The sequence below is a fragment of the Astyanax mexicanus genome, chromosome 1, assembly GCF_023375975.1.
Source record: "Astyanax mexicanus isolate ESR-SI-001 chromosome 1, AstMex3_surface, whole genome shotgun sequence".
NCBI lineage: Eukaryota > Metazoa > Chordata > Actinopteri > Characiformes > Acestrorhamphidae > Astyanax > Astyanax mexicanus.
Genome location: NC_064408.1, coordinates 101713043 through 101725186, shown reverse-complemented (window position 1 = coordinate 101725186; position 12144 = coordinate 101713043). Strand labels below are relative to the sequence as shown.

The 12144-nt window shown below is 38.0% G+C and overlaps 1 protein-coding gene across 11 annotated transcripts in view; it reads right to left on the bottom strand.

The window, feature by feature from the left end:
* Positions 1–12144, bottom strand: part of dip2ca (disco-interacting protein 2 homolog Ca) — a 190742-nt gene that overhangs the window by 40173 nt on the left and 138425 nt on the right. For all 11 annotated transcript variants that reach the window (XM_049463090.1, XM_022681072.2, XM_022681076.2 and 8 more), the window contains 7 exons: positions 11869–11992; positions 10247–10356; positions 8984–9086; positions 5113–5177; positions 4934–5027; positions 4031–4150; positions 3084–3198 (listed from right to left, as the gene is read on the bottom strand). In XM_049463090.1, coding sequence (XP_049319047.1) covers positions 3084–3198; positions 4031–4150; positions 4934–5027; positions 5113–5177; positions 8984–9086; positions 10247–10356; positions 11869–11992 — 731 coding nt within the window. The remainder of the gene's footprint in view (positions 1–3083; positions 3199–4030; positions 4151–4933; positions 5028–5112; positions 5178–8983; positions 9087–10246; positions 10357–11868; positions 11993–12144) is intronic.

The window sequence follows — 12144 nt, the reverse complement described above, 5'->3', positions numbered from 1 at the left end:
AACTAATACTTGCTGATGTATTTATTATATGCTGGAGAAGGACCAAGTAATCAGAGCTGGCCATGCTACTACAATTGGCCAACACTGATCAAAAAAAAATTATTTTGTTGTTTGCATAAAGACAGTTGGTTAAAAGCTAAATTGTAGAGCAAATAAATGTTACATTTGTTTCTAAAGTTATACCAGGGTTTGTAGTCTCTCTGTATGTTTTAAATGTGTATATCTGCATTGAAAGACATATATACATGAATATAAGATATCGGCATTGGTGCATTTTATTCTTGTTTATTTTGGAAAGGAAAACATTGACTTAAGTATTTGGATTTCTTAGAAACAGATTACAAGTATTTAAGCATGAGCATTAGGTCAAAATGTCTTTAAGATAATAAAAAAAACTCATGCATTTAACTGAAATTCACCAAAACAAAATTCTTAATGCAGGAGGAATCATTCAATCAGGTGTGTCCAAACTTTTGGGTGGTACTATATATGTGTGTGTGGGTGTGAAAAGGGGGAGAAAATATTAGGAATAAAATAATGGCAGTTTTTGTGAACCCTGAAAACATGCTTTTCCAGTACATTTACTTAATGGGGTGTGAAGAGCTGTGTAAAGAGGAGTGTGTGTGTGTGTGTGTGTGTGTGTGTGAGAGAGAGAGAAGTGTTTGGGGGTGGTGTGAGAGGCACAGCTAAGGGGGTCATGACTGGTCTGTTGGTTACATCTGTGAATTACAAATTAAATGATGTCATTTCCCCGATGACAAAACCAGCACTGGAGTTATTTATCACCGGCTGAGTTCAGAATGGTGTTTCTCTGTGGATGGAGCCTTTCCTCATCTGTGCATGCGATGCCGTCAGAGGAGGTTTTATTAGCTTTTTACTCATTTAATTTTTCCTTTTTTTTGCTCGAGTTTCATAAAAGGCTTTTTTTTCCTTTTTTCACTTGAACAGTGTCATGAAAGAGGACGCAGGCAGCAGAAATGACCAGAGACAGAGCTAATCCTCCAGAATGGAAACCATATGCTGCGTTCGGCTGGGTCGCAGTATAGATATGTCAGACTTCTCCAGAGCCGTAATTACAGGACCGCTCTAAGAAAATATTATTTCTTGTAAATGGTTTTGGAAAACGCATTAAAGCAGGCAGGCAGAGCTTTGCGTTGCTTATAGGAGCTCTCCCACGGCCTGAACGCTATAGGACGATATAAAAAAACGCTCTGAAAGCAGATTTGAAAGCTGACGTCCTGTGATAGTCACTGCTCTGTGAGCACAGTCAGATGCAGAACTGGCAGATTTTCACTACTTTGGTCAACAAAATGATGACAATGAATGAATCACGGAAACATGGTGTCATAATGAATCATTGGGTTGAACTAAAGGTTCATAATAAGTGTGAGGGTGGGAGGGCAGGACATATTAAACATTGAGTATTGAGTTCTGTTTCACTTTTATATTAATGTGCCCTCGCCAACCTAAAATCAAAGCAAGAAAAGTGACCCACAAGCGGCTATTACATTTACTGTATTTACTGTATTTGTGAACACCCACTCTAATGCATTAATTCAGCTACTTTAACCCAATAACATGCCAGGTCCCATATAAGGGCTACAGGTGTAGCTGATACAAAACCCTTTTTTCTGCAGTAAAATAAGTTATTTACATTCTGAAAATTTGAGGTCCTTGAATTCTCCTACAGGACAATTGGAGAAGCTGCGTGTTCACTCTCTACTCCACTTAATAATTCCAGATCAGTAACAGAAATCAACCCAAATTCTGCAGGTTCAAAAATAGACTTAAAAACTAGACAAACATAATGAAACTAAAGGTTTGGAGGACATGAAGTGTTTGATTTGTATTCAGAATTTGTATTGATTTCAAAATGAAGTCCAGGAAAGAGACAATTTTATGATTTTATTCCTTATATTTTTAAAGTTGCCGATTTACTTAAATATTTTTCTATACTTTCTATTACAATTACAATAATGATTTTCAGAAAAGTTCCTCATCAAACATTAAAGTTTTTTTATGTGATGCTTGAATAGAAATCATTAAGATTTAGAGGTGTAATATCAAGCAGACAATTGACAAAAATCCTGGCCTTTTAAGGGGTTAAATTAGTTGGACCTACTGCACTGTACTGACCTCTCTCCAACCTCCTTTTTACCTAAAAAACCGTCTCGATCTCTTAGGTCTTCTGTTGCTGGGTTTCTTAAAGTCCCATCTTCTAAACTCTGCTTTGGTGATCAGGCATTTTCCAGACTCGCTCCTCAGCTATGGAACTCTCTCCCAATTGCAGTCAAACAATCTTCCTCTCTTTCCATTCTTAAATCTAATCTCAAGACTCTTCTCTTTTGTCTTGTCTATGGCCTCCCCTCTGTTTAATTTTCTCTAAAACTAATTTCTGTTGTCTACTTGTTATATTATTATCATGTTGATGTGTCTGCCAAATGTTGAATCTTTACTTTTTGGGTGTTGAATGTTTCTTGAACACAATCTTATACCTACTATTGATTGTAAGCATATAGAAAAATGTTCTAGAAAAGCTCTATATGAGAATAAAAGATTATATTATTACATATGTGCAAAGGCACACAGAAAAAAAGCTTGTCTAGTCTTTGTATAGAACTTTGGCATAGAATGGGTCTCAGACGTGGGCTAGGGGAGTATAAAGCCAACCAGCAGTCCTTGGGCAGTAGACACTGTTACTCTTAAAAAAAATATATATATTTTTTTTTAATATCGCTGATTTAAGAAAAAAAAAATGAATATGGGGTTTTAAGTGTATCAATACTATATGTAACTGTGTGAAGCTTGAACCTCAAGGATACCAAGGACTTTAGGGGATGTTAACAGTTGCCCTGTCATGATAAATCTTTGCGATCTATATCTTATTTTTAATCATAGTTTATAATAATATAATATAATATAATTGCACTCATTTGTAAACAATAACTATAACAATAATGTTGAATGTTAATTATTCACTTGTTTTAATAATACTAGTTGTCACAGTGTCACTGTTGAGTATTTTTAACCAGACAGATTTTAGTGATGAGAGTGTGAGAGTGGCAGGATCGGCTATTGCTCACCTCCTGATTGCCACAGTGAGAGCTTCAGGGGAGCTGGCACACGGACAAATGACCTCCGGCCTCAGCCCCTTACTCTGGAAGACGTTTAGGAATGCGTCACATGACGAGATAGACCCTGTAGCCAGAAAGAGAAAGAGAGAGAAAGAAAGAGAGAGAGAGAGAGAGAGAGAGAGGGGGAAACAATAATCGAGGGTGGATGTCATTCCTCATTACTTCCTAATCAATATCATAATCATTTCAGTGTGTGCTGGAGGCTTGAGCACAACAATGTTATATCAGAGCCAGGAGTGATAATGAAGCACTTATCTGACACACACAAACACACATATACACACACACATATACACACACAGTATATACACACACTCACACCTGCACAGCTATTTGAGAGCCTGATAGAGCCTGATATAAGACTAAACGCATGTGTGTGTGTGTGTGTGTGTATGCATGCATGCAGAGAGCTTGTAAGAAATGGAACTCATGCGTAATACATCTCACTGCCCTTAAGCACAGTCTCACTGCACGCAATATACACAAACATGTACACACACACACACACACACACACACACACACACACAGTGCACTGGTCATGTAAACAGCTGTTCAAGCATTAGCCTTAATTTTCACACCACAGTTATATGATGAAAAACAAACACAACCACAAGGAGAGATGGAGAGAGAGAGAGAGAGAGAGAGAGAGATGGAGAGAGAGAGAGAGAGAGAGAGAGAGAAAGGCTGTGCTCAGAAGAGATGGCAAGGAAAAGAGTCACAGGGAAAGAGAGACAGAGACAGAGAGAGAAACAGTGAGTGATTGAATGAATGAGACAAACAAGAAAGTCTGAAAAAAAGAAAAAGGAGAAAATAGGGAAATGTACAGATTAAGTGAGACCTAGAAAGAGAGAGAGAGAAAAGTGCGAAGGACAAACAGATGAATAATTAACTCACATGGGTTGGATCCGTCAGCCACCACCAGCATGCGCAGTGAGCTCAGGTTGATGTCTCTCTGGTCCCTGTGGGCCACCAAGGCCCAGTGCATATCTCTGCTCTTCACACACGCCACTTTAGCTGCACACACACACACACACACACATGCAACAATCATTACACTTCAGCAGACTACATTAACAGCAGAGTCCACTATATTTATAAAACAATCTATTTGGATTAATCTATCGATTAATCAATCAACTGTTTTTTACTTTTTCAAGTACATATTGTGAGGGTGATAGCTATGCTTTTTCAAAAGATTAAATATTTTTAAATATAGCTAAGCAGTTACAGTAACAAGTTTAATAAAGAAAAATGTAGATTAAAAAATGCACATTTTAAACAGCATAAAAAGTTATAATATATATACATACATATATATATATATTTTTATTTTTTATATTAAAATTAACAAATCAATGACAAATTAAACCAGAACAAATAAAAAACATGTACAAATTCAAGGCAACTTGGCCTTGTTTACTTTCAATATATACAGGCTAACAAAATAATACAATATTAAACAAATGCAAAATAATATAAAAAATATACAAGAAAATAAAATGAGACTGAACTAACTATAATGACTGAAATAATAAGTTAATCACCATACTAATTACTAATTAAAGAGGCCATCAACATTTTTTTTAAATAAAAAAATACATTGAATTTAAATAATTAAATTCAAGTAAAACAGTTAAATTCAGAAAAAGTGAAGTTGTGGTTAGAAATAAAAAATGTCAAATGATTATTCCTGTAGTAAATTCCAGCTAGCTGGTGCACTGTGGCCAAAAGCAGATTTTCCCAGTCAATGAAAAACAGGTTGAGGTATTGAGTGAAACCATTAGAAGAGGGACAGACCTTTGTACTGGCACACTTTCTGAATCCAAGAGAGCGGGTTGACCTTCATCAGGGAGTAGGGAATGCTGATCACGTGCATCATATTCATCACGCTCTGAGGGAAACACGCGTTACGTCAGCATTTCTCATATCGTTTGACTTCAAGAAAAAATGATCAGCCTTCAAGAGTCGGGACTTACCGTCAGAATGCCGTGCCACAATCCAACATCCTTCTTAAAGTCTAATACATTCACTATGGTCTCAGCTGGAACAGAGAGAGACACACACAACAAGAGGCATGGTTAAATCATTTAGGTAAATTCCATTGTTAAGGTTTAATTTCACATTTTGTAGTAAAGAAGAGAAACTTTATTAATAGATATTAAGGAGATATTACTCATTTATTTCTAAGGAAGTTTAGATATGAGATGCTCCACTTAAAAAAAATGTAAGACATGTAGTCCAATTCAAATAAAACTAAAACTGTTCAAACTGAGAAAATGGGACCAACAACTGTGCAGGACCTGGCAGACCTCTGTAACTTACAGCTTTCGATTTAGAGAGAAAAGAGAGAAAATAAGCTCCGCTCTCGCTTCTAATCAACAGGTGTTTGTGTCAATTCTTCCACTGTGAGCAGACAATTCAACACTGCTGAAATGATGAAGAAGCTCTTACTGAGAGAAGCACACAGACAGAACAGAATAACATTTGATCAAATCAAACTGCAGAATCTGCAGAATCTGCTGCTGCTGGCAGAACACCAGACTGATGTTCCTAGACCTCAATGTCAATTCAACATCTACACATCAGTCCTAATGTGTTTGGGATGATGAGGACAAAAAATAAACTTTGAAGGTGTAAAAACAATCTGTGAAACTGTGAAAACAGAGATTTTTCGGTCACATTCTCGACCTGTCCCTTGTCTGTCTCCACGTTTTCCTAACACATGGCTCTCTGTGTTATTCTCCCCTGTCTTCAGTGCTCCCACATGTGTCATTTGTAGCTCCACCCCTTTGTTACCTGTCCCCAGGTGTTTCCTCTTTCCTGTCCTCTTCTGTGTATATATAGCCCCTTTGTTTCAGCATTTGTTTGTCGGTTCTTGTGCATTTATCACGCCAGACAGGTTGTTTATGTGTTTCTTTATATCCAGTCCTATTGTGTATCTCTGTTGTTAAGTTTTGTTTTATTTTCTTGTTTGTAAATAAATTACTAGCATTTGCGTTCGCTCTCCAAGTCTCCTTGCTGTGCACCCTGACAGGCACCCTTGGAGGGCTTTGAGAATTCAATGGCGAGATGGCGACACAAGCAATCAAAGAAACACACAAATTTGAATATTATGATAAGCATTATATTACCATAGTTTAAAGTGTAGTATTTTGAATGTTTTATGGCTGTTTTTATTATAACAAACAAACAAAAAAATCGTCTCAGTTTCAAGCAAGCTAGCTTTCCCCATCTACCTTAAATGGTGCAACAGAACAGAAACATAAAATTAAAAGATAATAAAATAAAAAAATAGTAAAAGATCATTTCAGCTTCTCATCACAGAGGAATTAATGAATTCTGAAGTCATACGATGCTCTAAAGTTAACTAGTTCACCAGCAGTTAGGTTGCTGAACTTTAGCACTCCACTGCTATAGCTATATTTGTATAAGGTGCATGAATTGCTTGTACTGAGCATTTCATACCTCCTACTCCAAGAGGAAGGGATATACTTGAAAACAAGGGTTAAGAGTATAAAAGAGAAATGGGATTGGGCCTAAGTCTCCTGAAAATAATGGAACAGACTCATTAAACACTGAAACATCTAAAATTAGATTTAATTATTAAAGCTTCTTTGTAATATTCTGTTAATAAGGCTTTTTGGTAATTTTCTTATGTTAAAGAAAAGAAAATGTAAAAAGTGAAGGATTTTATACAGTCCAGCATCAGCCTTGCCTATATTTTATGATTTAGGGAAAGTCATTGAAATTTTCTCTTTTACAGCAGGACTGTAAAAGAGCAAATGCCCCTGAGAAACTACAACAGCTACAAGATATATTTTTTTATGTGATTAGAAAAAAAAAACTTTCATTATCCTTGTTGGGTTATATCATTGGCCACCAGCTAGGATTGTTGACACAAGGCATGATGGGTCAATGGATTCATGCTTTTAGTGAAAATTTCTAGTGGTGGTTCACAGAGAGACATTGATCCGATACTCTTTTTACTTAAATCTGTCATTAGAAGTGTACTGAATTGTAATGCTGCGAATAAACTGCTGGTCTTTGCTCCCTGGTAGTTTTTAACCTTTTAACTCTATTGTACACAGTGAGACTGTGTTAAGAGACACTGAGTTTATATTTAATGTATAAACTATCAGTTTTATCCCTTTTATTTTTACTTCCTTTAACTGTGCCACCGACAATGCTGACCCTCAGTTGTACAGTTGAGTCAATACAGCAGTATCTGAAATGTATTTTCTGCTTGGCAGATTACACCTGAGCTCTAAATGCTCCAACAGGCTGCACAATCTGACATTTTCCACAAGAGACGCTGGTCGCTCATCAAGAATAATACAGTTCAGCAACTTCTACTAATCCCTTTAGTCTTTGAGTTGTCTGATGGAAGTTTATGGTTCGTCTGGAAAGAACGAGCAAGAGTCTACTAGTCTGCTAGAATCTGGATTGGCACGTGGGTCAGCCCTGTTCTTCCAATATTAATATTAGACCAGATACCAATGTAGGATTAAATTGGACTGTAAATTCTGAGTCATTATGGATACATTATGGATTTTAATCCATTGTACCAATGGTCTTCTTGGTGACTGTGGTCCCAGCTGCCTTGAGATGATTAACAAGTTCTAGTTCTAGTTTAAGGCTGATCTCTTACCTTCCTCATAATCAAGGGTACCCCACTAGGTGAGATTTTGCATGGAGCCCAAAGTCCATGTTGGTTGACAGTCATTTTGTATTTATTCCATTTTCTTACTATAGCACCAAAAGTTGTCTCCTTCTCACCCAGCGTCTTACTTATGGTTTTGTAGCTTTTTTCAAGCCTTCTGCAGGTCTATGATCTTGTCCCTGATATCCTTAGAAAGCTCTTTGGTCTTGCTAGAGTTTGATTGATTATTTGAGTCTGTGGAGTCTTTTATACAGATGACAGAAATTTAAGACAGCTGTCTATCACACCTTTAGCCTTTGTATGTCTTGTGTGATTCCTTGTCTGTTCCTTCTGTTTCTGACCTGCCTTTCAGTCTGTTTTGTTTTCTTGCCCTATGTGCTGTTAGAGCACATGGCCTGTGTAATTGTCCTGTCTTCGCCACAGCTCCGCCCTAACCAATAATGTTGTCGCCTTGTGTCTTCTTTGTAACCACGCCCCCTTGTTACCGGTCCCAGGTGTTCCTCACCCTCCTTATGTATTTAAGCCCCTTTGTTTTAGTGTTTCGTGTGGAGTCTTTTGTGTGCTTATGATAATATGTTTGCATGTCAGGTTTGTTTGGTTTCTTTATCTCAGTGTTGTTTTCAGCTATTAGGGTTCTTGTTTTCTTATTTTTTATTAGTCTTTGTGCTTGTCTTTTTCCTTGAAGTTATCCTAGCATTGTTTATTTGTTGTTTATTTTGTTTTTTTCATATTTGTTTTCTGTTTATGCTTTAGTTTTCCTTACAAAATCAGATAATCAAATATCAAATATTTTTTCCTTCAATGTACTCACCCTCAGCTTTCTGTTCTTAGCTGACAGCAGTGGAAACTTCTGCTGTTTTAGCACATTCTTCCACAAACAGGGAGTTTCTGATCACTGGATTTTTTTTCTTTTTTCTTTTATATCCAACTGAGTGAATTAAGATCACCAGTTCCCAGTTCTAATTGTTGATCTAAACATTGCCTATAGCTGCTACATATGATTCTTGAACATACCTATGAACATTACTCATCCATAAGTCAGTCAGAATAAGAGGTAAATGTCAGGTAAATGCTGTAAGTGTGTGTAAATGTGTAATAAATGCACACTGAGCGTGTGACACATTTACACATAGAATAAACTCGAAGACAACATAAACAAACAAATGTGTAAAATAGTGGGAACTCACCCTCTGTGTATCCACAAGACTGTGTGAGGGCCTGGCAGTGTGTGAGCAAAGCGATCCTCATCACCGTCACGCCCAAAACACTTCCATCCTTACAGGTCTTATACTGCCAATCAAACACAGACACACACACACACACACACACACACACATAAGGACACACACCATCAACCAGCTGATACACAAGCATCCATATGTGAACAAATACAAAAATAGAAGCTACTAATGCTGACAGATTACGGCTCTAAATGTGCCAATATGCAGGACCAAATAGGAAAGCCATTAGTAACGTTAATATACTGTAGCTGACCTGAAGTCTGAACCATTACATGTTGCATTGTGTCTGTTAATAGAACAGCATGCGTAGGAGTGGTCTCAGATTTCTGTGTCTTCGTGATGGATGGGCTGAGGGTTCATTCCTCAATTGATCAATCAGCCCAGACTGAGGCAGCCATGTTTCACTCCGAGGTACTGTATGTACTACCTTGTTTTGATTTAACAGGAAAAGCCATTATCTGATCTTAAAACCCCCCCGGCACAAGCATCACTTCACAATTAAGCATGCGTTAATCATTCATCAGCCACTCTGTGATATGCCACTAATGGAGGGCAGGTCCTTCCCCGTACATTGATAGGAACTATTGATTTTTATTCCACTCGGCTGGCAGGCTGAAGATATGGAATATCCAAGAACGAGAGATAGTAATGCAGTTGAAAAGAGGCTGCGGAAAATAGCGTATGGAAAACGGATGCCGGCAAGCGATGGGTTCCAGCCCATCACAGGGAAAATACAGAGAATTCACAGTGGCTAAAGGAGAGGAAATTCACTCAGTGTGTGGTCAGTAAAAATGGCTGAATGTAAGAGAGACCTAGGCATGTCTCGATAAGGATTTTGTGTTATTATTGCGATAAACAATACTATAATCCAAGAAATATTGGGACATAATGATAATAGAATAGCAATACTAAGCAATTATACATTTTAAAGACAATAAAATTTGAATTAATCACAGATTGAAAAATATATACTTTTTTCTTCACCTACTGCAGTCCACACTGCACTCTGAGTATGGAGTCACAGTTATTGAAGCATTGGTCTAGTATTGCATGAATGGCTAAAATACTGTTCACTGTTATATAGGTTATGTGAACAAACATACAATAGACACCATAGACAATACCATGTCCATTCATAGTACGAAAAGCTGCTGATGTAATTATCATGACAGGCCAACTGAGACCTCATATCTCCATTGACACACTTACTTCTATATAGGCGGTGTCATTGTTTGCGTCTTTGATATGAGGGAACCAGTCGCGCGGTGGCTTGGAGAGGTGTTTGGACTCTGTGACGAACCACAGCAGCTTGGGCCACCCTGTGGAAATCAACAGCAACAACAAACACATGCGATGATTATGAAATTAATTTGTATTCAGACAACAGCGTTAGGCATTAATATGTTTTTCAGTGTCTGCAATCATTATGAAAAGCAGCAGTAATAATCAGACAGACTATACAGTGTGTACACCTGAACAAGCAGAGAACGTCTGTAAAAAGTAGAGTTTTAGCATGTTCAAGGCAGAGGTGTGATTATTCTATTGTCATTTTTCTTAAAGTTTTCTGACAAATCTAATATTTTGGACAGATTCAGATTAGCCTGAGGATGTTGGATAATGTAATTAGTTGTATCAGACCAGACAACAATGTAGGATTGGATCAGACCCTAAGAAATTCAGATTTTTGGTGATCCACTATTCACTGCAGCCTCAACTTTAAGTTCTTGGCTGACAGCAGTGGAAACTTCTGCTGATTTTACCCATTTACCTCAGAGTAAAGAGTGCTATGCATTCTTAGAGGCTTTTTTTGGTCACCACAATTGTACAAATTATCTGAGTTATCTGAGTAATCGTAGCCTTTCTGGTCAATCACTGTTGTTTTCATCCACAAACAGGGTGTTTGTGAAACTTTTAATTACTTCAGGAAAAGAGTATCAGGTAACGCTGTGAAGGTGTGTGAGCAGGTCATTTAGAGGAACAGCAATGTTTATTGTTGATGTAAAAGTTAGTTTTGTGCACTGCTGTGCATCCTTGTGTGTGTGTGTGTGTGTGCAATGAGTGGGTGTGCAGGACGATAGCAATGCATGTCTAAAGGGTAACTGTTGTCAGGGTTCTAATCAATCATTGGTGCACCTGTGTTTTCCATTGCCAAGATAGCAATACGACAGAAATTTACCTGAACTTCAGGCCACCACGCTCCATGGTGTAGATATATTCACAAGCATCTTCACTTTTTAAAATACACATCACAGACATCACAACATATCTTGCGCAGTGCATAAGATAGGACCCTAAATATGTCAGAGTAACTGCAGTGTTCAGAATGACCCACCACCCAAATAAGACCAGCTATATGGTGGTCCTGTGTGTCCTGAACATTGAAGAACAGGATGAAAGAAGGATAATAAAGTATGCAGAGAAACAGCTGGACTACAATCAATGTAGAAACAATATTATTCTGGTCATAATATTCTGATATGACAGTGTATATCATTAGTTATTAATATTAACTCTCTCTCTCTCTGTCTCTCTTTGGGAGTAAATGAACATCCACTATTTCATATTTCTGTTCTATATCAGCATTACAGCAGTATCATAAACTCGTTACCTCTCCCTGTGCTATTTATAAACCCCTTGTCTCACTGCAGCTGAGGGCAAAACTGCTGACTGCAGGCGTCCTGGCTTAGATAACAATACACACAAACACACTCCTCCTTCGTGACCTTGGTGCCCCAGCACGCTCCCACACACACTCTTTTTTTTCCCTCATTCTGTTTCTCCATTCTTCACCTCTGCACACACACCTCTGTATTTGCTGGAATTGGACTGACCTTTGAACTGGGGTATTTCCCCGGTGGGTCCTTTGGGCAGCCCCTTATGGCACGCATCGCTGGTCAAAGCCACCGTCACCCCACAGCTGCCCAGAAGAAAACCAATCTGCTGGCTGCCTGCGTCCTGGAGCGCGCCAAACAGAGAGAACACCAAGCCATGCTTTAAACAGCCTCACAATACAAAACATCCATCACCACCTGCCAGAAATACACCACGGGGGCGGCCGGGCCTATTTCTGAAGTTAAGCTGTGAGAGATGACTGTGTGTTCCCAAAA